The following is a 27182-nucleotide window of genomic DNA, read 5'->3' as shown; positions in this document are numbered from 1 at the left end:
ATGGAAGAGCATGACCACATTGTGCCTGCTGAGTTCCAGCTTATGCCGTCAGGGCGTCGTCTTAAAGCCCCACCTAGGAGAACAAATCGTCTCTCAAGATCTTTTATCCCATCTGCTATAAGACTCTTAAACCTGGACACGTACTGACTGACCACTTAACATTTATTGTGCCTATTTATTTATTGTTTATCTATTATTGTTCGATTTTATCGGTCTTCTGATTTTATGGCTTACCATACTCATTTCTTTCCCCCTATTGTCAGAGGCTACTGTGTAGTCTCTGGGGTAGTTACAAGGGGACTCGTTATGCTTGAACTGAGTGTATCGCTGTGTGCAGGCACCCACATGTATGTATGTATGTGTGTATTATGTATGTGTGGTCTTGGTGGACTGCTGAACTGAATTGCTCTTTAGGATTAATAAAGTCATCTAATCTAATCTAATCTGTCCTTTTGTGCAACAAATTGGATGTAATCTGTGTATCTCCACCCATAACAAGTTGTTGACCATTCTCTCATCTTTTTCCTGGCACATTTGATGATTTTTTTTTTTTCTATTTGCCCATTTTACAGATAATTTAGAAACTTATGTAATGCAAGTAACAACATAATTGTTTGATTGGTAACTGGAATGTGATTACTGAATTTAGGAATAGTAGCACATCGCATTACAGAGAAATATAATGTGATTTGTAATGCATTATTTTGTAACATGTCACCCCCAATGCTAGCCACGCTGCATTTATTTTATTGCTAAAAGTATGTTTGTTGTGTCTCTTGTGCCTCTGTCTTTCTGCCCTGCCACTGAACAGAACAGCATGTAGAAAGTTCAAATGACCTGCAGATTTATAGACAAATTAAAACAGTCTATAATTATGTTATAGAATAATGGGGATTATTTTGGGGATATTACACATTTGCATGGACAGCTGGGGACCAAGACCAACGGGATAAGAGACTAAGAATAGAGCATTAGACTTTTTGCATGTATTTTTTATTCAGTTATTTTATACACACCCTGTCAGGAGATGTGCTTATCAGTAGCCATGGTGACACCTGCTTCTTGCTTCAAGTGGAAGCTGCTGTGATGAGGACATGAGGACGTTACCCCTGTTTACCTCCCTCTAATCAAGGATTTCCCTCCACAGCTCAGTGCTATCAACTTGGATAATTTAAGCAAACTTTCAGAGCCCCATGGCCACTTAAAAGTGACCAGCAACAAAACTAGCGACTTTTTCTTATCTTTGTGTTTTCTATCTGTGTTCACACACAACTGCAATGTAGCGACAATATGGTGTTATAACACATTAACTGTCTGTTCCACATGTCACAAACTCATGCCCCTTGCATGCAAACAAGAGTCCAGTCGTTTCAGACGAGGCCACCTAGAGTCTCCTTCCCCCCTCCCACAGCACCTTTGTGGGTCAGTCTCATTAGGACAGCTGCAGTCCAGACAACGGCTGGGTATTCACACCACAGAATCTGCAGAAGTGCAAATGAATAGTGCATTTGCAGTATAACGTTTATTACAGCCAATCACAAATGGGGATTTTATGTTAATAGGCCACGACAGATTTGTTAATCATGCAGATGATCCTGGTGTGCAAATTAGATTATGACGTTATCTAACGACCTCTAGGGACTTTTGGGACAGCCAATAGTGAATTTCCTCACACAGGAGTTGGCAAATCTGCCACACCCGTGGAGTGTTACTTCTAAGTGAAGTGTGCGTGGGGAAGGACCTGTTTTGGAGAGGGCCATAGTCTGGTGCATGGGTATGTTATTAGCATCGCTCCAAAGCGTAATAGAATGGACTTAACCCTGAGGAAAGCAGTCAAACAAGAACCTGTGTTGTTTGACCAGTTTAGATAACATTAGCTGGCTGTTCCTGTCTGCAGCTAGCTAATGTTAACAACCTGTAGTACAGGTGCACTGGATGGAGGAAAGGCTTGTCAATATGTGGCAAGAACACAACAGCCCTATATAACGTGTCTTTCAAGTAGTGATGTACGGATTGGCTCTGGTGACATCCTAATTAATAAACTCTATTAGATGTGTTTGTCACTGAACCGCAACTCATCTGCTATTACTCAGAATGTTACTTTCTTTTTAAAAAAACCCTGAACCTTCTGATCCACGGTGCCTGCCGATATAACTGCAATCTACTACTTTCAAGATGAATAACCATACAGAGACAGAAAGAGAGTGAGACAAAGAGCTGGTGAGGTGGTGTATTGCTCCCTCTGGCATGGTAATCTTAATAATATCCAGTAGTGTTGGATGCGCCATTATTTTCAAATCTTGTAGACTGTCCATGTTTGAGATTAGAGAGAAGAACAACTGTGAAGATTCTCCTTATGGGCATGATAACCCAATTCAAATATCAGTTAGGATTTTAAAACTCCTGCGGTGTGATCTGGGCCTTACTGGCACACAGATCATGCTAATCGAAGGAACACAGACAGGCCCATGTCTCTTTATAATGCCAGTCACAATCAGTTCATACAGTACATTCACTTTGATAAACATGCACCTCTGTTCTTCAAAAGTTTACAGATTTACTCGTTGATCTGGTGACATAATAAATATTCTTAGATGCTGAGGAACATTCAGTGTGATGTCTGTTGTCAGTTGGTCTATTGAATGTAACAAATTTATTCACATAAAACTGGCAAATGCAGATTAATTAATGAAGAATATATTTATTGTCAGTATCCACAAAGAACAAATGCAAGAGACAAATTAAAAGGTGGATTGTATTATGCACTGCATTCAAGAGGGATATTGCCTTCTCTTGTCCTTGTTTGGTTCCATCTTCATGGTTCTTCATCTCTATCTGCTGACTGCTTCATGGCCCTGTGTTGGACCTTCATGTGGAAAGGTTTGGGGGTCTGAGTGACCCCAAAGGTGGGGATGTAGTCTGGTTGTCCTGCATCCTCTGGCCAGATGAACTTGAACTTCCTCAGCAGGGTCACCAAAACAAGGAAGAGCTCCATACGAGCCATACCCTCTCCAAGACACATACGAGGACCTGGCAAACAAGTAAAACAAGGACAAATAACTACAGCAACTACATTAACTTGTCTGGTGTATTTACACATTATTTTAATACACAGTTATAAAAAGACATACATTCCCAAAGGGAGTGTGTGTGTGTGTGTGTGTGTGTGTGTGTGTGTGTGTGTGTGCTGGTTGGTGGTGTGGAAGCAGAGGGTTGGTCCCACTGGGCATTCTCCCCTGTTAAAAATAGCTAATCACCTGGTCTTGGCTGGCCAGGTGTGATTAGATCACCTGTTACAGATGTTAAAACCAAGTCTGAACAGGGCTAAAGGCAAGAGGGATTCATGTGTAATCCTGAAGATCCTGCACTGGCTGTATTAGGCTTTTGTCATTTCTATTTGCATAATATTGACTGTGTGTCAAGGAATTTTGATGGTAAAAAAATTCAAAGAGATCGTGAGGGTTATTTAATTTAAAATGGCCCTGCTTGTAGAAACATAAGCCTGGGTAAACTCAGTCTGCTGCATGAAATGTAAAGGTGTATTTACTCATTATTTTAATACACATTTATAAAAAGACCTGTACATTCCCAAAGGGAGAATTTGTAACTACGCAGACCCTACGCAGCCCCACAAGAGCTGTGATTGGTCCGCCGAAGTACATCATTTCCGGCATTTCGTTGCAACCGGCATCACATCCTGTTGTTGTGCCGGCCCGCAGCGCCGTTTTTAAAACAACTGTTGTGTTTCGACTCGTCGGTTGTGTTTGAAAACTTTGGAGAATGCTGGATCTCGCGGAAGAACACCTGGCCGAGGAGGTGCGCAAGTACCCGCACCTATACGACTCGTCCTCTCGCCATTACAAAGACGTACAGAAGAGCAGTGACCATACGTCACAGGGTGGTGGGCGGAGGATTGCTCAGTGTGTTTTGCAGAGGTATGTTGGACACACGCGTTGCGTAGGAAATGCGTGCTTCGCACAACCCCCGTACGCTCTTCCTACGCAGAAGCATAATTCAGCCTTAAGTCTGAACAGGGCTAAAGGCAAGAGGGATTCATGTGTAATCCTGAAGATCTTGCATTACTCAACCAAGAAACCACCTCAGGTCTAATGTACTAGGGAGTTACCCACCATACCTCTCTGAGATATTCACACCTTGACATGAGGTAAAAGTCACTGACATCAAAGTCATGTGGCAGTTGTAGTGGTCACATGAATGGATGTGTCAAATGTTGTGTCCTGAAAACTTTCACCCATTCATTGTGAATAACTATAGTAGAAAGGTACAAATCTTTGAAAACCAAATACGATTTTCTCTTTCTTTGTATTTACATTTAGAAAGTTCTGATGACATGATTCACACTGGCACACGGCAAGACAACAATGACAGAGCTATCTTTGATTTTGTCCTCTCAGGATCGTACTCTCTTACCTGCAGAGAAAGGCAAGAAGGCTTCTGGCTTGACAAGCTCTCCCTGGTCATTGAGGAAGTTTTCAGGGTTAAATTCATGAGGGAATTTCCACTGTCCCTCTTCGCTCAACACAGAGGTCAGGTTAGGGATGACTAGAGTGCCCTGAGGAGAATATGGGATAAGCGAGATGGAGGCAAAAACAGGTGTGAGAAGTACTCTATAATCTATTTACAACTTATTTCACAGGCAAACAATTTTGCTTCACCACAATTTTTTTTTTAATTTTGGAATGCATGGATGCAAATCAACTTTTATGATTGATAGCTTGACATTTGAACATTTCCGATCAGGTTTTGGAGCTCACCACAGTATACATGGTAAATTGACTGCATTTCTATAGGGCTTTTCTAGTCTACCAACAACTCATACAACTGATTCAGTTTGCCTCACATTCACACATTCACACATTCATGCAGATATTCACACACCGATGGCAGGGGCTACCATGCAAAGTGCCAAGCTGCCCACCAGGAGTGGTTCAGGTTCAGCGTCTTGCTTAAAAATATAATAATTTTTTTAAAATCTTTAAAATAATGTATAAAGAGACAAATTAGGAAATACGCATCTGAAATTTAACTGGATGTTTATCTTTATTTGTTTTGAGCTTGTAAATTTTTACTTAATGGGTTATTTTTGTTTTATGTTGTTGTAATCAAGGGTGTAGTCGATAGTATAGGTAAATAATGAGCAAAGGGTAGGTAACTGGAAATAACGGGCCATCCAAGATTCCTTGTGTTCAAGTAAGGGGCAGACAAAAAATAAGAATTATATTCTTCTCTCTGCTCCTTTCCAATCATGAAAAGCATCAATTTGAAATATGAATTGTGAATTTTTGTACCAATTCCATATTGTATTATTGTACATTTTCATAAAAGGAACAAATAAAAAATGAATGAAAGTCCAACCATGTCTGCCCTGCAGAAGACTGACTGGTGAATGGGGATGTGTCCTGCCCAAAAGTACAAGAAGCCTGTTTGCCCAAAAACTCTTCCTGGAATTTAACACATAATTTGACGCAGCAGGCGTAAGAAAATGGCATGGAAACATAGACAGCAAGAGTCAAGAGAGCGTAAGAGAAAGGGCCCAAAACACCCAGATAATCCAATGGATCCGACTATACAGTACATGAGCCAGCTCACAGTAGGCAGTCTATAACAGGGAAAGGGAAGAAAAGAAAACAAGAGCAAGATATTGGAGAGAGATGAGAGCTTTGAAAATAAACTTCAAGAGATAATAAAATACAGGAACAAACTGAAAAAGTGTTGGTGACGAGAGCAAAATAGAAATAATAAAAAAAAAAAAAAAAAAAAAAAAAAAACAAGAATCACAAGAAAAAAAGTGCACATGCTGCACAGGAGCAAAAAAAAACTGCCATCAAGAAAACCTTTCTCTCCCACAACTCTCAAACTCTCTCTCTCATGTCATTTCCAATACTCAGCTCTATCTTACTGCTGAAGGTGACAGACATAGGGTGCACTCCTTTCTCAACAACTAAAACCTGTAACAGCAACAAGGAAAATCCATCAGGGATGGATGTACTGATGTTTCATCCCAACAACATTTCAGTGAACAGAGAGCCTTTTACAATGCTGACGGAGGAAATGGAGCAGGAACCCCAGAGTGTTCCTGGTGTACACCATCTTGACAAGTATTGGGCCACTTACACATTCCACCTACAGGAGCTTTTATGATATCCCATTCTAAATCCATAGGCATTAATATGGAGTCCCCCAAAAGTGCTGGATGGGGTTGAGTTCAGGGCTCCGCACGGACCAGTCAAGTTCTCCCACACCAAACTGACCAGAAAAGGGCCTTCCCCAAACTGTTCCGACAAAGTTAGAGGGATAGAATTGCCCAAAATGTCTTGGCAAGCTGAGGCATTGAGATTTCCCTTCACTGGAACTAAGGGCCCCAGGCCAACCCCAGAAAAACAAGCCCGTAGCATAATCCCACCTCCACTAAACTTTACAGTTGCCACAATATATTCAGGCAGGGAACGTTCTCCTGGCATTTGCCAAACCCAGACTTGTCCATTAGACTGCCAGATAGAGAAACATGATTGCTCACTCCACAGAACATGCTTCCTATGCTCCAGAGTCCAATGACAGCGTGCTTTACACTGCTCCATCCGACACTTGACATTGCGCCTGCTGATCTAAGGCTTGTATGCGGCTACCCGGCCATGGAAACCCATGCCATGAAGCTCTCAGCACACGGTTTTTGTGGTGATGTTAATGCCAGAAGAGGTTTGGCGGTTTTACGTGGTCTGCCACTTGGTGGCCCAACATGTGGCTTTCATCCAAAACCAAGTGGAAAGGGTATATGCTTTGTACCAGATGTTCGTGTCAAACTGATGGCGTCATCATCACCGGGTTGAGGGAGACCTTCCACCTGTCTGCTGGAGTCATGGACTTCATAGGGGAGGAGCATATTAATCATCTACTTTGTAATAAAGCTGGCTAAATGTTTTCAAAGACTTTCAATCCCAGAAATGCTTGGAATATTTTTTTTTGCTCATGGTGGGTTTTCTGATGTTTATGCTTGAACACTGCAGTTGCACTGTAGTTTTTATTTTCTGTTCACTGTTGGTTTACAGAAGGATAAAATGTACACAACAAATTGTTATTTGCTGTATCACATTGTCAAAGTTGTTAAGCAAGGAAAATGCTTCCTTGCTTAACTTGAGTGGTGAAAAGGCAGGAATTGTTTGTTGCAATTAACCTACTACCTCCACTGTCAGATCTGTGGAACTTTTAAATTATCAACTTTTAAATTATCATATCTCTTGAAAAACATAGTAGCACACTCATTCCAAGTACTGTATTAAGTCAAATAAACTCAATACTAGATTGTCAATTCTTCTTTCAGTTTTTGTTTCTTTCTTGATTTGGGGGAAAGGAGCTTAAAACCAGAGCTACAAAACATTTTTCTTAATTCAAGAGTTGTTCTGTCCAAAAATGAGACAAAGTGTGTGTAACAGCATTCAGTTTTTACCTTTGGTATGGAGTATCCCAGGAGCTCTGTGTCCTTAGTGGTACAGTGTGGGCTGACAGGAACAGTCTTAGCCACCCTCTGGGTCTCATGGATCACAGCCTACAGGGAGAAAAATAGCCAGTTGACAATATGATTTAAAGTCTTTTTTTTTTTTTTCAGCCTGAGACACAAATTAAAATTAAGTCTCTGATCCACATACTCTGGCCTATAAAAGCACACACAAAGCACTCAAGAGAAATCAATGTAATAATGCACCTGCATGTAGGGCATGTTGTGTCTGTCTTCAAAACTGGCTTGGTCCTTCCCATCCAACACCTGGTCTATCTCTTGCTGGCAACGCTCTGAGAAAGAGACAGGGTGAGAGAGAAGCAATTACATTACTGACACGTTGTCTCATTTTGGATATGCCCAACATTTCTACATTCCTGATTAAATATTAAAAGGGCTTGCTCAACAATGACAATTTTCACAAATCAAAATTTCTTTTCTGCTATCTAAAATTCTTTTCTGACTAGTCATAAAGAACTCATAGATATCTGAATTATAATTATTACTAGTACAAACATAATTAAGATAAGATATCTGGAGTGAAATTCTAGATTCCTCAAATTACATTCTTACTAGTTACAATTCCAAGCCAACATATCACTAATTTGATTTTGACGAGTCAGAATTGAATTTTAGATATCTAAATTCCATGTTATCTGAGATGTAAGAAAAAAAAAAGTCGCCACCTGGATTTAACTAAGCAAATAGGTAAGAGCCTCCAATTAGATAATTACTGAATGGGCGATTATCTTTCTGCTGGCAACAAATTGTTTAACCCCAACTAATGCAATGAGTAGCTTCTCATTTCCCACTCTCACAACCATGTCAAAAGACACATCCAGTGGTCGTGGAAAAGATGTTAGTCTGTTTGAGAAGGGTCAAATCATTGGCATGCATCAAGCAGAGAAAACATCTAAGGAGATTGCAGAAACTACTAAAATTGGGTTAAGAACTGTCCAACGCATTATTAAAAACTGAAAGGATAGACCAGATTTACCCTGTTCCAGAGTGATGGGCTCATCAGGGTAAGAAGAGAGGCAGATTAAGCGATGCACCCATCATGCCTAGTGCCTACTGTACAAGCCTGTGGGGGTAGTGCTATGATCTGGGGTCGCTGCAGTTGGTCAGGTCTAGGTTCAGCAACATTATGTGCCCAAAGAATGAGGTCAGCTGACTACCTGAATATACTGAATGACCAGGTTATTCCATCAATGGATTTTTTCTTCCCTGAAGGCACACGCATATTCCAAGATGACAATGCCAGGATTCATCGGACTCAAATTGTGAAAGAGTGGTTCAGGGAGCATGAGACATCATTTTCACACATGGATTGGCCACCACAGAGTCCAAACCTTAACCCCCTTGAGAATCTTTGGGATGTGCTGGAGAAGGCTTTGTGCAGTGGTCTGACTCTCCCATCATCAATACAAGATCTTGGTGAAAAATTAATGCAACAATGGATGGAAATAAATCTTGTGACATTACAGAAGCTTATCGAAACAATGCCACAGCGAAGGCGTGCCGTAATCAAAGCTAAAGGCAGTCCAGTGTGTGACCTTTTTTTTTTTTTTTTGGCCAGGCAGTGTATCTACACTGAACACCAGTTAGAATTGAATTGCTGATATCCACAATTGGCATTTCCACTAATGAGAGTTGTGATAACCCCTGCTGTTTGGTTTGGGATTGGCTGAGCTCACCTGACTTCCTGCGCTGTCTGCAGGTGGGTCATCAGCTCACCTGGAACACCTGATGGCCCCGGTGTTCCCAGGTCATAAAAGTTCTGACTGCAGCTAACCTGTGTCTGTCTCTGCTCCTTTCCACAGACACCCAGTGGTTATGCCGCTTGAGTTTATTTTTCTACAGCTTACAACACGCACACACATCCCTCACTCATGCACATTTACACTGCTGATTTTGCTCACACCATGCTCACATCATGCCTAACTAATTAGTTAGTTAATAAGAGAGGGCTAAACCCCAGCTCTTCAGGGAACACCTGCTCATCTCATGAACTGTGTAAAAAAAAAAAAATGCCTCTGCCTCTATGCGTTCCTTAATTATAGATATCTGTAACTTAGTTTAAATGGAAATCAATGGTAAAGATGAAAACAATTTACAGATACCTAACAATGAATATTTCCACTTGTAAGAATTGAACTCTTGTTAACAAGAATTAATGTTTTGACTAGTGAGAAGTGAACTGTACATATCTTTAATTAGGATTGCTGCTAGTTAAAATTACATTGTGGATAGGTTGGTTTGGAACTGTAATAAATCAAAAAGCACTTCTTAATATCTACAATTGCCATTACAGCTACTGATTAAACACCTCGCCATATACTGTACAGATTTGTCTCTTCGATAGAGTTAAATGTATTAACCTATAACAAAAAATTTTTAATGTTGTAATGTTGGCTATTAATCCTCTAACAATACATCACATTTCATAATTTTATGTGCAATGTTCTTCTGAAAATTAACTACAGTACAGTGCCAATACCTCAAAAATGTTGAGTAAATATACTTGAACATTAACCTTGCACCAAGGAAAGATGGCAAGGTAACGATAAAGTGAAAAATGGACAAAATGACAACTAGAACTAGAGAAGGAGCATTTTCTGAATAAAAATGTGTATGATCACTGTCAGCTGATAAGCTGTTTAGTTTGGTTTTGCATTTATGTATTCATTATAACAAGAGTGTGCATATTTGATCAACATGCCAAACTGAGCATTTAGAAATTGCAGTAGAGTTTCAACTGTATACAGTGGTTGACTTATAAATACAGCTGGAGTGAATGGGGCTTCATTGACTTCAATGTATTTGGAAATTTGAATGGAGTTTCTACTAATCTTCTGTTTATCCTGTCTTAGATTATGGTGCAGGTGTGCCAGGTGTGGGACCTCATTCTCTGCAGTGTATTTATTGGAGACACAAGAATTGAGTGGGAGGCTGGCAGGGTTTTCTGTTGTGTGCAGGTTCAAGTCACTGGGCAGCTGCTGGCACTGCAGATTCCTGGAGGCCTGTGTGTGCTTTGAAGATGGGCGATTGGGATTTTAAAGGCCTTGGTCTTAAACTTTTGATCAGCTGATGAACAGCCTATTTCAGTTTAATGGTTGTTTGCAATAAATTGCTTACGCATTTTTTTTTGTCTCACTCCCATTTCTTCTTTTTGCATTTTGAAGCTCTACTTAGAACCTATCTATCTATCTATCTATCTATCTATCTATCTATCTATCGTGTGTCAAATTACAACAATACTCTTTGAAAATTATTAACAGAAATGGTCAGAAGAAATACTGTGTAAACCGAAATCAACAACATGCAGTCAGATTAAGAATATTTACAAGCCAGGGCACTATGTCACCCTTAACCTGAGCAGAGCACAGAGGTGTGTCTGTCCAGCTGAAATGTGGGATCTTGCCTCTGGTGGTGGAAACCAGACACTTCCATTTTCTTCCAGAGGAGGATATAAAGTGTCTCCTGTGTGACCCTTAGAGGTTGAAAATGTTTTGTTTTATTGTCAAGTATATCATAATTTCAGATATAGGCTTTTCTTAAAAATGTCTGCAGAATAGCCTCATTTGTTCTCTATGACTGATGAATGCAGACTTCAGTACCTGTTCACAGACAAAAAGTGTGTCATATAGCTCAGTTTGTGTTAAATGACCATGATAAGTGTATGAGTGTGCTTTATGTTTAAAAAAAAAAAAGTTAAATGCACAGTCTGTACCTTAGATGTGCCCAAGTTCTGGAGCTGTGAAGTCTGAGGAGCAGGTTTGTATTAATTTTTGGTTTGGATATTGTTTAACACTGGCGACCTGTCCAGGGTGTTTCCCTGCCCTCTGCCCAATGAGCGCTGGGATAGGCTCCAGCAACCCCCCACGACCCTTGTGAGGATAAGCGCTTTGGACAATGGATGGATGGATATTGTTTAACATGAATGAAACTGTTCTACTGTATATTTGTTCTTTCATACTCATTATGTTATTGTTCTTGTCTGTCTTGTAAGTCCATGCAGGTTGGGCATCATTTGGTGCATGGCATTTGGAAAAATAAATTACTACTACGACTACTCTGCGTGCACATTGGCTAACCTATACATACGATGGAAGTCTTTGTAATTGCATTTAAATACAAGTATATTACTAAACTCTAATAGCTCAAAACCTAAGGATATCAATAAAAATAAAAGATAGCATAAGGGTGGCATGGTGCGAGTATGGAATAGATTTATCACGTCTGATAGAACAACCAGAACTGTATCGAATGATAGTACAGGTAAAAGATAGAGCAACATTTGAAATGATAGGGAAAAAAGTGATATTATTATAATAAAGTGATAGGAGGAAGAACAGTACAAATGGTATACCCTGTATGTGTGGGTGGTTCATGAGGTAGAGGAGGGCAGTGAGCAGGGTGTTGGAGGTTGTGTCAGTCCCAGCAAAGTGAAGATCCAGAATGCACACGACCATTTCTTCCTCCGAAAAAGAAGGGTCAAAGTCACCTTTCTGGAAAGAGGAGAAGAGACTTCTGTTGTGTGTTCATTTTTATCTGAGGTCTGCGTCTCTACCTGGGTTTGGACCTATGTGGAAATTAGGTTGCACTGCATTATCCAAGTGCTGGTAAATTTGCTCTGTTTTTAAGAGTATCTGTGTGGATTGACAAAAAGATAATCTAGAGTGATATTCAGTGCCACACACACACACACACACACCTTATCCAGTTCATCTAGATAGCAGTCTATGAAGTCTTGTGGTTCTCCAGGGACTCTGGTTTTCCTGTGTTCGTTTATCAGGTCCTTTACACGGTTCTTACAAATCTGAGAGGAAAATATGGAAAGCATATTGATTTCACTGTAGCAACAGTTCCTTAATAAAATGAATCTCTTCATGTGTTTTGTTGACTCCAGAGAACATACCTCATAGTACTTAAAGATCCTCCTGAAAGGCAGTGGCAAGTGACGGATCATGGGAGCAGAGTCATATAGCTAAAGGGAAAGATAGACCATTAGTTCATTTTAACTGTGCTCATACAGCCTCTTCATCCTACCAGGAAAACACAGATTAACACAGAGTTTACTCCAAATTGCAACTAGAGAAAAATGTATGCACACACACACACACACACACACACAAATATATATATATATAGATAGATAGATAGATAGATACACTATATTACCAAAAGTATTCGCTCACCTGCCTTTACTCATACTATGAACTGAAGTGCCATCCCATTCCTAACCCATAGAGTTCAATATGATGTCGGTCCACCTTTTGCAGCTATTACAGCTTCAACTCTTCTGGGAAGACTGTCCACAAGGTTGAGGAGAGTGTTTATAGGAATTTTTGACCATTCTTCCAAAAGCGCATTGGTGAGGTCACACACTGATGTTGGTCGAGAAGGCCTGGCTCTCAGTCTCCGCTCTAATTCATCCCAAAGGTGTTCTATCGGGTTCAGGTCAGGACTCTGTGCAGGCCAGTCAAGTTCATCCACACCAGACTCTGTCATCCATGTCTTTATGGACCTTGCTTTGTGCACTGGTGCACAGTCATGTTGGAAGAGGAAGGGGCCCGCTCCAAACTGTTCCCACAAGGTTGGGAGCATGGAATTGTCCAAAATGTTTTGGTATCCTGAAGCATTCAAAGTTCCTTTCACTGGAACTAAGGAGCCAAGCCCAGCTCCTGAAAAACAACCCCACACCATAATTCCTCCTCCACCAAATTTCACAGTCGGCACAATGCAGTCTGCAATGTACCGTTCTCCTGGGAACCTCCAAACCCAGACTCGTCCATCAGATTGCCAGATGGAAAAGCGTGATTCATCACTCCAGAGAACGCGTCTCCACTGCTCTAGAGGCCAGTGGCGGCGTGCTTTACACCATTGCATCCGACGCTTTGCATTGCACTTGGTGATGTGTGGCTTGGCTGCAGCTGCTCGGCCATGGAAACCCATTCCATGAAGCTCTCTGCGTACTGTACTTGGGCTAATCTGAAGGTCACATGAAGTTTGTAGCTCTGTAGCAATTGACTGTGCAGAAAGTCGGCGACCTCTTTGCACTATGCGCTTCAGCATCCGCTGACCCCTCTCCGTCACTTTACGTGGCCTACCACTTCGTGGCTGAGTTGCTGTTGTTCCCAAACGCTTCCATTTTGTTATAATAGAGCTGACAGTTGACTGTGGAATATTTAGGAGCGAGGAAATTTCACGACTGGATTTGTTGCACAGGTGGCATCCTATGACAGTTCCACGCTGGAATTCACTGAGCTCCTGAGAGCGGCCCATTCTTTCACAAATGTCTTGTTTCACAGTCTGCATGCCTGAGTGCTTGATTTTATACACCTGTGGCCAGGTCAAGTGATTAGGACACCTGATTCTGATCATTTGAATGGGTGAGCGAATACTTTTGGTAATATAGTGTAGATAGATAGTGGGTTATATATATATATATACAGTACAGGCCAAAAGTTTGGACACACGTTCTCATTCAATGTGTTTTCTTTATTTTCATGACTATTTACATTGTAGATTCTCACTGAAGGAATCAAAACTATGAATGAACACATGTGGAGTTATGTACTTAACAAAAAAAGGTGAAATAATTGAAAACAGGTTTTATATTCTAGTTTCTTCAAAATAGCCACCCTTTGCTCTGATTTCTGCTTTGCACACTCTTGGCATTCTCTCGATGAGTGTGCAAAGCAGTAATCAGAGCAAAGGGTGGCTATTTTGAAGAAACTAGAATATAGAACATGTTTTCAGTTATTTTACCTTTTTTTGTTAAGTACATAACTCCACATGTGTTCATTCATAGTTTTGATGCCTTCAATTAGAATCTACAATGTAAATAGTCATGAAAATAAAGAAAACGCATTGAATGAGAAGGTGTGTCCAAACTTTTGGCCTGTGCTGTGTGTGTGTGGGTTATATATATATATATACATATATATATATATATATATATATATATATATATATATATATATATATATATATATATATATATATATATACACACAGTACAGGCCAAAAGTTTGGACACACCTTCTCATTCAATGCGTTTTCTTTATTTTCATGACTATTTACCTTGTAGATTCTCACTGAGGTGTGATGGTGTGGGGGTGTTTTGCTGGTGACACTGTTGGGGATTTATTCAAAATTGAAGGCACACTGAACCACCATGGCTACCACAGCATCCTGCAGCCACATGCCATCCCATCCGGTTTGCATTTAGTTGGATGATCATTTATTTTTCAACAGGACAATGAGCCCAAACACACCTCCAGGCTGTGTAAGGGCTATTTGAATTTGTGTCTCACTGCAGCCATGGTAGGAGACAGTTTCCTGTGACCTGAGTTAACTGTTGGCAAGGAAGTGGAGCCAGCCATGGCCCTTCAAGGCACTACTCAATCAAGAATGGCTGGTTCTGTCAGACTCAGTCAGAGGATCTCCAGCATAAGGACCTGGGAAGGCCCCTCTTCATCTCCTCCATATTCAACTTCAATCTCATCAGAAAGGCCTCCTGAAATGGTGAAAGAAAGCTCATCTTCAGCATGGCAATGGTGAAGCCAGTTAGGTCCTCTTCCATATCTGTGTAGTCAGAGTTAGGGAAACTGTTGGTGAGAGTGAGACAAGAGGGGCTAATGGGCATGCTTGTAGTCCCAGACCAGAAGACAGTGCACACAGTGCCATGGTACACAGACATATCACAGATGTTCATAGCCCAGCCCTGGACAACACTCCAATTCTGAGGGGCTCTGTCACTGGAAATGGGCACAGGTTGATGCGGACAATATTATTTGAACACGTTATTCAGATAATCCAAGCAGCGAGAGTGGGATCCACCATTGTCTGTTATGAGGTGAAATAGTTGGCACAAATAAAGGACTTTATATCCTTTGACATCTTCAGATGGATCTGTTCTCTTGTTTTTGCAGTATATGCTGGAGAAAGGGCTATCTCATGCCACTATTCAAGTGTATGCAGCAGCCGTTTCATCTGTCATGAGGGCTTTGGCGACAGACCAGTCTTTCACCCCAGCTGCATGTTGCCTCGTGGTGAACACAGCGGTGCTATTCTCAGACCGAATCACTCTTTTGTTCTCCAGGACATTAGGGAACACTTTTCAAGTCGAGAGTCATACAGGTGGATGCTTTTTGGCAAACTTAAGGTAAATTTCAATGAGGGAAAAATGGATATGGCCATTTTAAAAAGGGGTCCCTTGACGTCTCACCTCAAGACAGGGGCACAAATCCGACTCCACCACTGGGGGGGGTGAAGTCCTCAATTTCTCAAAAGAGGGGGGTACACCAATATTAACCAATGTACAATATAAAATGCACATGCTGGAATAGTCGCACACTATACACTACACGTCACCAGTCTGCGCCCTCTGTGGCCGCTGTGCCTACATAAGCAGCTTATTAATTATTTTGGCAGGCTCCAGGGCAGGGATACTCAAATACCTGAACCTGGGGGCCACTTCAGGAAAATGGCAAGGGGCCAGGGGCCAGTTGACAAAATGACAACATTAATGATACTTGATTACTTCTCTCTTTCATTTGTTTTATTTTCACAAAACGTATCAAAAGGTAAGTGCACAGATAGTCTTTTATGGCTTGGCTTTTCATTTCTATTATGCCCACAACACAGTTTCAGGAGGAATTCAGGTGGAAAATCTGTGGGATTCTGTGGAGTGTTTTGTTTTGTTTTGTTTTGTTTTTTGTCATTTTAAGGTTTTAGACAGTTATCCAGTACTATAATCAATGTGTTCGGAGCAAAAATTAAAAAAAAAAAAAAAAAAAAAAAAAAATTTAACATGCGCGCGCACAGCGTTGCACACTACGGAGTTTAACTTCGGGAGTCAGCTGTCAGCATGACAGAAACTAGATCAGCGGTGACGACAGCACATTTCAAATGTTTCAGACTGTTAACCAGCTGGTAGGCAGTAGATGCTACCGACCCAAACCACTGTTTTTTCTGTTTTAGTATTTTTGGGACTTTAGATGCTCCACAGTGGTCAGTTTCCTCAGATAATCTGTTTCCTCAGATAATCCAGTGAGTGCTGACAAACTTTACAGTCCAACACTCTCCCGCTCTCATAAACATCACCGGCGGATTCACCTGGCCTCTCTCTAGCAGTGATCCGTGTCGCCCATGTATGTAAAATATAAGAACATGATGGGGTCGGGGGGCGGGATGCGTTCAGCTACACTGACACTGCTGCTGCAACACTGTTGTGTTGAAAGTCCGCAGAATTTTTGCGGAGTTTGCCTGCTGAGCCCCGCGGCCGCGGGTTCGATTTGGGCTGATATCACTTACGACTTGTCGCACCGGAGTTGTAGGGACCAACCGGACTCCGGACCAAACCATTTAGCAGGATATACGGGGGGTGCTGCTTTAAGAATCTGTTCAAAAGTTCGTGTTTATGTGAGAAATTATTTCAAAAGTGAATATAAACACACACATATGATTTTTTTTTTTCTAACTCATGGATTGGGGGGGTATCTTTGAAAAGTGGAGGGGACATCTCTTAAAAGTGGGGGGGACACTGACCACTTGACCCCCCTGGGATTTGCGCCTATGCCTCAAGATATTTGAACAACAATGGGTACCCAATAATCTCCCCATTGCAGACATGCAACCTTATGCTAATCCCATGCAGTTCGTGATAATAACCATGTAGTTTTTTGCACCCAGGACAAATTTGACACTTTTGCCTGTTCTATAATGGTGTATTTCTGCTATTACTGTAGGTCCTAAACAGTCTTTGAGTTGCATAAATTGGGTTTGAAGGGAAGCTGAGACTCTTGTGGATTCATTGAGCTCAATTTTAATCATGTGTGGCCCCATAGTAGCCATTTCATTGTTGTGAGACTTTTTTGTGCAACTTGATCTTACTGTACAAAATGACCTATTTTGACCTCTAGGACAATCGCAGCTCCATGAAACTTAATAACCACAAACTAGAGACTAAGGGCATGCACAGTTACAATAAAAAAAAAATTACAGTGACTGAAAATTCTACACTTAACTCAATTTATTTGAGTTCTTTTTATGGTCTTTTATGGAAAATTTTGATTTTATGGCCCACAAGCACTTAGGGTTAGGATTATTTCATAATAACAACTGGTATTAGTGTAAGTACTTGTTTAATAAACAAAAGAATAGATTCACCAAAAGAGTTGGTGAGAAATGTGTTTTTCTTACCAGCCCTGACATGTTACAGTGATGAAGAAGTGAGCTTTTGGGTGGAAATAGCTCAGAATCCCTGTTGCCTGTGCTTATAGAGTTGGGATTACAACATTGTAACCTTCATTCTAAGCATATTCCCAAGATTTCTGGACTCCCCTTCACATTCAGTACAATGGAGCAGAAAATCCTATGCATTTTTTGGATAGCTAGTATATCCATGGCAGGTCCTTAACATAGTCTATTACATGTTATGTGACATATTCATTCTTGCAGTTACGATAACACCGATATTATTCATATATGTAAGATAAAGTTGTAAGATAAAAGATAAGGTCCTTTATAAACACACTGTGACTCACCACAGCCCAAGGTCCAGCGATCAGATTGGACATCTCAGTGACGGGATGAATCATCAGCTTGATGAACTCATCATCATTGCGTCTACCAAACACAACCTGGCAGATGATGTTGGCAGCTGCATCATGGAAAATAGACTCAGGACACAGGGGGTTACCTGTGAAAGGGATCATGTAAACCACAGTGACAAAAGTATACAACATAGCACTAATCAACTCATTGACTTGATATGTGCGCAGGGTACAAAGGTGTGCACGCTGTTCAAGGTTCCCATGAAATGACCTCGCATGACTTCTGCTTCCTGTAAAACAGGAAGTGGGTGTACATTATTGATTAATAAATTATTAGCAAAACTGATGTAAATTTAATCAATTAATTAATGAATTAAATATATTTCAAAAGATAACCTTCACAAATCTTTAAATATCCTCTGTCTGGCCATGACCTTTGAATATAGGGAGGTCATCACCAACTTTGTCGACTGGTGTGAACTGAACCATCTGCACAACAACACCAGCAAGGCTAAAGAGATGGTGATTGACTTCTGCAGGAAGGTGCCATACATCACACCGGTGAACATCCAGGGTTGGGACATGGAGATCGTGGAGGAGTACAAATACACTATATTACCAAAAGTATTCGCTCACCCATTCAAATGATCAGAATCAGGTGTCCTAATCACTTGGCCTGGCCACAGGTGTATAAAATCAAGCACTCAGGCATGCAGACTGTGAAACAAGACATTTGTGAAAGAATGGGCCGCTCTCAGGAGCTCAGTGAATTCCAGCGTGGAACTGTCATAGGATGCCACCTGTGCAACAAATCCAGTCGTGAAATTTCCTCGCTCCTAAATATTCCACAGTCAACTGTCAGCTCTATTATAACAAAATGGAAGCGTTTGGGAACAACAGCAACTCAGCCACGAAGTGGTAGGCCACGTAAAGTGACGGAGAGGGGTCAGCGGATGCTGAAGCGCATAGTGCAAAGAGGTCGCCGACTTTCTGCACAGTCAATTGCTACAGAGCTACAAACTTCATGTGACCTTCAGATTAGCCCAAGTACAGTACGCAGAGAGCTTCATGGAATGGGTTTCCATGGCCGAGCAGCTGCAGCCAAGCCACACATCACCAAGTGCAATGCAAAGCGTCGGATGCAATGGTGTAAAGCACGCCGCCACTGGCCTCTAGAGCAGTGGAGACGCGTTCTCTGGAGTGATGAATCACGCTTTTCCATCTGGCAATCTGATGGACGAGTCTGGGTTTGGAGGTTGCCAGGAGAACGGTACATTTCAGACTGCATTGTGCCGACTGTGAAATTTGGTGGAGGAGGAATTATGGTGTGGGGTTGTTTTTCAGGAGCTGGGCTTGGCTCCTTAGTTCCAGTGAAAGGAACTTTGAATGCTTCAGGATACCAAAACATTTTGGACAATTCCATGCTCCCAACCTTGTGGGAACAGTTTGGAGCGGGCCCCTTCCTCTTCCAACATGACTGTGCACCAGTGCACAAAGCAAGGTCCATAAAGACATGGATGACAGAGTCTGGTGTGGATGAACTTGACTGGCCTGCACAGAGTCCTGACCTGAACCCGATAGAACACCTTTGGGATGAATTAGAGCGGAGACTGAGAGCCAGGCCTTCTCGACCAACATCAGTGTGTGACCTCACCAATGCGCTTTTGGAAGAATGGTCAAAAATTCCTATAAACACTCTCCTCAACCTTGTGGACAGTCTTCCCAGAAGAGTTGAAGCTGTAATAGCTGCAAAAGGTGGACCGACATCATATTGAACTCTATGGGTTAGGAATGGGATGGCACTTCAGTTCATAGTATGAGTAAAGGCAGGTGAGCGAATACTTTTGGTAATATAGTGTACCTGGGTGTATACCTCAACAATAAACTGGACTGGACAAACAACACAGATGTCCTGTACAGGAAAGACCAAAGTTGTCTCCACCTGCTAAGATGACTGAGGTCCTTTGGAGTTTGTAGGACACTGTTAAAAACTTTCTATGACTCTGTGGTGGCACCTGCAATATTCTATGCAGTGGTCTGCTGGGGCTGTGGAAGCTCTGAGAGGGACAGAAAAAGACTGAACAAACTGGTCAGGAGTGCTGGCTCTGTCTTGGACTTCCCTCTGGACACTATCGAGGATGTAGGACAGAGAAGGATGTTAGCCAAGCTGACATCAATCATCGACAACCCATCCCACCCCCTGCATGAGATGATTGGGGCCCTAGGTAGCACCTTCAGTAGCAGACTGCTGCACCCACCCTGCAAGAAGGAACGTTTCCACAGGTCCTTTAGTCCCACTGCAATCAAACTGTTTAACTTCTGTACTCTAAATGCTGCACTGTAATGGTACACACTTGCTGCTGTGATTTTGCACACTGCTGCTGTTTTTTGTCTTATATTGTGTATATTGTATATTGTGTACCTTGTTTTTGAATCGTCTCTCCTAATGTTTGTGCTTGCATCACCTGAATTTCCCCTATGGGGGATAAATTAAGTGTTATCTTATCGTATGTTCTTACCAAAATCTCTGATGTGCACAGTCATTATTTTTTAGGAAAACTGTTCATCTTCTCGCTTTGGCCTCTTTTCACCAGTTCAATTCTGGTGGAGTCTATGTTTTTCGGGGGCCATAATGCGGGATCCTCTGATAATACAGATGGGAGAGGTGTAGCAGATGCACCTGCTGCAACAAATGGCATTTTCTCATTGTCATTAGAAGCAGACTCTCCATGTCCCATTTCAACATTTTTCTTACAAACCCCTGCTTGCCCAGCGTATAATTCGGACCCGTTCTGGCCTGCTGGTTGCCGCTGCTAAATTATTATGAGTCTGCTGCATCGATAGCTACTTCATCTTCCAGCTCCACCTTAACATCAGGTAGGTTTATGCCTATTTGTTGGTCATTCCTGAAAAATAAAATGTGAGCTTTGGATAAGAATCCTGTTCTTTTGCTCTTTCTTGAACACAATGCCATTTTGAGTGCGGCTGAGTTTACCCTGCTTTGTTGTTTGTATCAACTCATTCAGAGACCTACATGATTTTTTACCGTGCTGGACAGCAGAGGCTTATATGTCTGTTGGTCAGCAGTCAGGTCCAGAACAGCACATCTCCAAATGTACTTGGTGGATCGCCATGAATTTTGGTGACAACATCCATACTGGCTAGACCATGAAACCTGACAATTTTGGAGACCCCATTACCTTTTCTCTAGCATGACCAATGGGTGAAAATTTTAACCTTGCATAGGGCATATCTCCAAATATATATGGTAGACTATGGTGACAATTGGTGCCAATATTCATGTGTTCATTTTTTTAACATTCTTGTTGACTAAAAGAAACGTGGTATTTTTGATGACCCCATGACTTTCCCTCTAGTGCCACCAGCAGCCCCAGCTGGCATATGCATTTGAAATGACACACTTGTTTATTTGTATTGTCTATACATAAATACCCTTGTTAACAATGGAAAAGAGCTAATTGTAACAGAGAAAGCAATCCTCCATTTACACAGTTGCATGTTTTGGGGTGACATAAAACAAAGAATCTGCACTATGATGTTCAAATTACAGTGTTATAGCTGAGAGAGAAGTGAAGGATAAATCAGAGGGTAAAAGGGTCCCTACTAGCAAGCACTGCTCTTGTCTACTCAATGAAGAGGGGAATGAGTGATCTCATAGTTAGCATACCAGCACTTTTCTCCAGTTGCTCCACAATGTAATGTGTCTCTCCCAGAATCCGGTCCTCCATGAACTGTTTCCCCATACCAAAGTTCCGAAGAGTCAGAAGAGAAAAGCGACGGCGGGCCCTCCACCCTGGACCATAATCTGCCATGATCAGTCCTACAGATGGTGTGGTGATACAGAGGGCATGTTAGCATATGGATTTATGATCACACATACAATTTTAACATTATTCAGTGAAGCATTTCCTCTACATGTATCATTGTGAAATTAATTATGGTCATAATCTCCGGTGCTATCTTTTATGGCATGTACATGATTTATTATTTGTATGCCTTACTGCTCTGTGTGATGTGGTCATCACGCACATTCATAGTCGATCCATAATTGATCGCTACCAACATAAATGATATAAAAATAGCTATGGACATATCAACTTCTGACATTAGTCCAGTGAGTATGCTGAGGTTGATAGCTCAGTGGGTGGATGAGGACTTCAAACTGAAAAGGACATTATTGCATGCACATGAGTGCTCTGGGCCATATACAGCAAAAGCAATCTGCCAAGAATCCATGTTAGGGCAGTGGAAGATTACAAAGCAAAGGGTACACGCAGGGCTTCAGGACAGTTCTCCCAAAATGGCCAAGGCTATGGAGGAATGTGGGGTTACAAGCTTTGGCTGTATGCCACACACTTTACAGCTTGCTGTAAACAAGGCTGTACTGTGCCAAAGAAGTATATCAGACTGAGTTTTGATCGCAAGGAAGATGGTAGGCCATTTCTAACACTCCGAACTGGCTGCCTCCCATCTGACAGTTTTACAGATATAACTGGGCATGAAAACCACACCGTTCAAGACATAGCCATGTCTTGAGCAGTGCCTGTATCTCTCTTTTTTTTTTTTTTTTTGTCATTGTTGGTTTAGTTTGTTGTTGTTGTTGTTGTTGTTCTTCTTCTTCTTCTTCTTCTCATCATCATTATCATTATCATTATTATTATTATTATTACTATTATTATTGTTAACACCATCAGATATTGTTACTATTTACAGACAAAAAGACATTAGGATATAAAGACACAAGGACATGAAGACATTACATTGCTGTGTGATATCAGGAAACAGGGTCCAGTGGAGGAGGGTAGACATAAGAAAAAGGAATAATAATAATACTGATAATGATAACAGTAATAGTATCAAGCTAATATAATAAAAATAACAGTAGTAGTAGTAGTAGTATGGTATTGAAATAATAATAATAATAATATTCCATACCATTATACTTAGAATATTAAACATACAAAATGGAGTGGACACAGGGAAAAAAAGAGAAAACAGAAAGAGTAACCAAGTAATAAACAGTTTTGGAGAGGCAGAGAGAAAAAAAGAGAAAGGAAGAAAAACAAATGAGGTGGGGAGGGGTGAAGGGGTGAATGGGTGGAGGTGTGCGGGTCACCCAGGGTGGGCCATTGCCTTCATCTCTATGAATATACCAGTGGGTGCTAATTGGAAATATGCTGACATTCTCGATCTGTGTGAACAGCTCACTGGAGATACTAGCTCAGCTGTAGCCACAGCAGCAGACATGATCCCCTACAGCAAAGCCTTAAAACGTCACTTAAACAAGACCGCTGCAACAGACGAGGGAGTGAAAACTTCCAAGACAATCCTGTTATAAGTATTAGAACAGAGATTTGGTCATGTTCATTCAGAGCCACTGTATTATCTCGCAACAATGTTGAACCCTAGATATAAGGACTGCTACTTTTACATTGGAACAAAACAGCAAGTTGGAACAAAACAGCAAGCAACAGAAATGTTGTGAGAAACGATGGGCAACAGTTGACAAGCAAACAAGACCAGGACAGATGGCAACTCTACTGTGATGGTTCTGTTTTTGGACTCTTTGAACTCTCTGTCTCTTGTGTTCCCCCGGACTCTGTTTATGGCCTTTATTTCAGTTCTGTTCTTGCTCTGTGTCCCTCATGTTTACCTGTTGCTTTGCCCAGCTCTGTGTCCCTCTCACTAGTGTTTTCACCTGTGTCTTGTTACTCAGTCTTGTTTGCCCTTCCCAGTCTCCACGCCTGCCGTGAGTCTGAGTGATTATCCCTGAACATTATGTTCTGTTCAGCCAATCCTCTGAGTTCTCTTGTCTTTTGTTCCAGCCCCTTCTCCAGGTGTGTCTTGTTTCCCCAATTAGTTCCAAGCATATTTAAGTCCAAAGGGCTGTACTATGAGGCAAGTCCAACATTGCCAGACAGTGTGTGAGGTGGCTCGACAAAACCTGAAGCCCCAAGTTGAGATACCTGGTATAACGACGATGGTTATCAACTGGTTTTGTGAAATCTGGCTTTCTTCTCTGAGCTTTGTGCACAATAAAAGGGGTGTTTGGTGCATCATGTTGCACAAGTTGGAGTGATCTCATGCTGCCTACTTCACTTAGGAAAAAAAATTGTCATTATGGAGAGCTATGACGAGTACAAAAAATGTATTACTGTGGCCGCAAATAAGGTCAGAGAAGAATGTTGGCAGAAAATTGCGGATTGTATAAATTTGTAATTCATCTTCAAGTTTATTTCTCTCAATTATGCATAAAATAGTCCATGAGCCAAGACCCCAAAATTGACCCTCGACAACAGAATGGGTGGGCAATTTCTAGTTTGTTTTTTTTTTTTTTTTTTACTTGCTACACATCTCTACACATCTCTAGTTCACATTTTTGCATGACAGCCTTTGCAGACTGGCAGCTTAGTGATGGTTATCATGCATTGAATATATGGACCCCTATAGCAGAAACCAGAGGACTTCGTATTGTACATGTTTGATATTATGAGGCTTGTTGACCTCTTGTGGACTATTCAGACTGCCTAAATCAATCCAATATATTCTTGAGATATAAGAGAACTGAAACAATAGTGTTATTGGTTGCCCAGATCATATCTGTGATTGTTACAACCTTTACTGAAATTTTGCATATGCAGAAATCAGAATTTAAATTTTCTCCTGTGTATCTGTTCACATTGCATATAGGACTCACACTATCCTATAACAAAGGATACATGTAAATCACTGTAGTTTTTTTGTCAGTATCAAGTACAATAAGTGTAACTAATACAATATTAGGCCTATGTGTGATAGACTTTGATTTTTAACCAGTGTTATATTAGATGTGGTACCAGCAGTGTCAAACGAACTTGGCAGCAAATAAGGCGCTAGCATAAAAATATAATTCAAAGTGGCTTGTAGCTGCTATGGCTCATTATTGGTTTCTGAGGATGATATTCGGTGTAAACAGGCATATAACCTGAAGCAAACAGGAAAAAAGCCTATTTTAAGCCAAAACTCTGAAGATAACGTAGTCCGGAGCAGGTTCTGTTTGCAGCATATGTTACAATGGTGATGAATCCGAATAGAGCCGCCTTCATGACATGCCAAACTCGAATCAAAATACCTCACTAACCCGTTAATCTCGCTTTGTGGTGCAGCCCTCTGTTTCAATTCTGTTCCTGGTCTGGTTATTGTCTCTGCTGCCATTTTTTGTACTGCCATGCATATTTCAAGTGTGCCCAGTGTTTCTAGTGCTCCTTGTGTTCCTTGAGTTCCTTGAATTCCTCATGTTACATATGTTTTAATTTCAGTTATTAAATGGTTTGCAGTCTTCAATGAAACCTGCCTCAGCTCCTGCATTTGGGTCCTCCTAACTTCCTCACATGACATTTCTGGTGTACAGAATTTTTGTTGTCTACTGCTTACACTTAGCTGTCATTTACACTTTGCTGCCAGTTTATTTGTCACAACTGGTTCAAAATAATGCATCTATTGCAAAAACTCTGCATGAAATCATACTATTTTTAATGTCCCAAAGTCCCCGATTCCCAGGACTGAGAGGCCAGTGGAATACTGGAGGAACAACAAATCCTGTTTCCTGACCCTGACCCAACTTGTACATACATAACTGTCAGCCCCTTGCGCTAGTGTTGACAGTGAGTGTTTGTTTTCTGCTGCTGCTCACCTGGTTGATGAGAAAAGAAACAGAGTTGGATGCGAGAGGGCAGAGATGCTTGTTTTTATTAAGAAAAAAATCCCCCCTAATGCCCTCAAAGTAGCATAGTTTCACCTTAACCCTTAGACAGAAAATGTGCTTTGTAAAGGTTCTATGAAGTAGGAAATGTATGCAGCCATAGACTTTCATTTCTGTGTTTGATGTTTTACCAAATAAGCTATTCTAGCCAGATTTTAAATCATGGTCTTTGCTCCAGCTGGTATTTCCATCTCATATCTTCTGTCCTGTAATTGACACTGCATCATACTACACTGCAGTCTTACCTTTACTTTGAGTGAAGTCACTGGCCAAAGTGTAATGGGGTCGTCCTGCAAAGTCAGCAGCCTTGGTCACCAGAGCCTCCTTTGTGGCATGAAACCCATTGATGATTACTGCTGGTGTGGAGCCGATGAACAGACTGTAGACATTACCGTAGCATTTCCTCAGCTGGGGATGACCAAAATAAGAAGCCTTTAAAATTATAAATCATTTGTTATTTACCAAGGTATAATTGCTTTCATTTCACAAAGATTGGTAGTGGTGGCGTTATCAAAAGATTCCACTGTGAAATCCACTTTCATGATGAGAGAGAGAGTGTCCCTCCTCATGACCCTGCATGCTGTTTGTGTGTGTTTGTGCATGTGTGTATGAGTGTGAGTGTGCAACAATCCTGTTCTCCAATCAGTAACACAGACTAATCCATCTGAAACATGCACATTTGGCACACTTGCTATGTGTCTAGGTCATAAATTCTGGGCTGCACGTGGATATCCACATAGCAGTCTGCAGGGACACTCACAAACATTTTTGGATGACGACACTTACAGTGGTGTGAAAAAGTATTTGCCCCCTCCCTGATATCTTATTTTTTTGCGTGTTTGTCACGCTTAAATGTTTCAGATCATCAAACAAATTTAAATATAAGACAAAGATAACACAAGTAAACACAAAATGCAGTTTTTAAATGAAGGTTTTTATTATTAAGGCGGAAAAAAAATCCAAACCTACATGGCCCTGTGTGAAAAAGTGTTTGCCCCCTAAACCTAATAAGTGGTTGGGCCACCGTTAGCAGCAAAAACTGCAATCAGGTGTTTGCGATAACTTGTAATGAGTCTCTTACAGTGCTGTGGAGGAATTTTGGCCCACTCATCTTTGCAGAATTGTTGTAATTTAGCTATATTGGAGGGTTTTTGAGCATGAACCACCTTTTTAAGGTCATGCCACAGCATCTCAATAGGATTCAGGTCAGGACTTTGACTAGGCCACTCCAAAGTCTTCATTTTATTTTTCTTCAGCCATTCAGAGGTGGACTTGCTGGTGTGTTTTGGATCATTGTCCTGCTGCGTAACCCAAGTGTGCCTGAGTTTGAGGTTATGAACTG

At 41.2% G+C, this 27182-nt stretch overlaps 1 protein-coding gene across 1 annotated transcript; it reads right to left on the bottom strand.

The window, feature by feature from the left end:
• Positions 1-2711: 2711 nt before the first annotated feature.
• On the bottom strand, positions 2712-26951 carry LOC115360477 (cytochrome P450 2U1-like). The gene is made up of 11 exons (XM_030053405.1): positions 26922-26951; positions 26086-26248; positions 21767-21919; positions 18070-18224; positions 12435-12503; positions 12231-12335; positions 11886-12024; positions 7721-7806; positions 7466-7564; positions 4432-4573; positions 2712-3030 (listed from the first exon to the last, which is right to left on the bottom strand). The coding sequence occupies exons 1-11, from the start codon at positions 26949-26951 to the stop codon at positions 2816-2818; spliced, it is 1356 nt and encodes a 451-aa protein (XP_029909265.1). The 3' UTR covers positions 2712-2815.
• Between the last annotated feature and the right edge of the window lie 231 nt (positions 26952-27182).

The sequence above is a fragment of the Myripristis murdjan genome, chromosome 6 (genome assembly GCF_902150065.1).
Source record: "Myripristis murdjan chromosome 6, fMyrMur1.1, whole genome shotgun sequence".
Classification (NCBI taxonomy): domain Eukaryota; kingdom Metazoa; phylum Chordata; class Actinopteri; order Holocentriformes; family Holocentridae; genus Myripristis; species Myripristis murdjan.
This window is presented reverse-complemented; position numbering and strand designations above follow the sequence as displayed.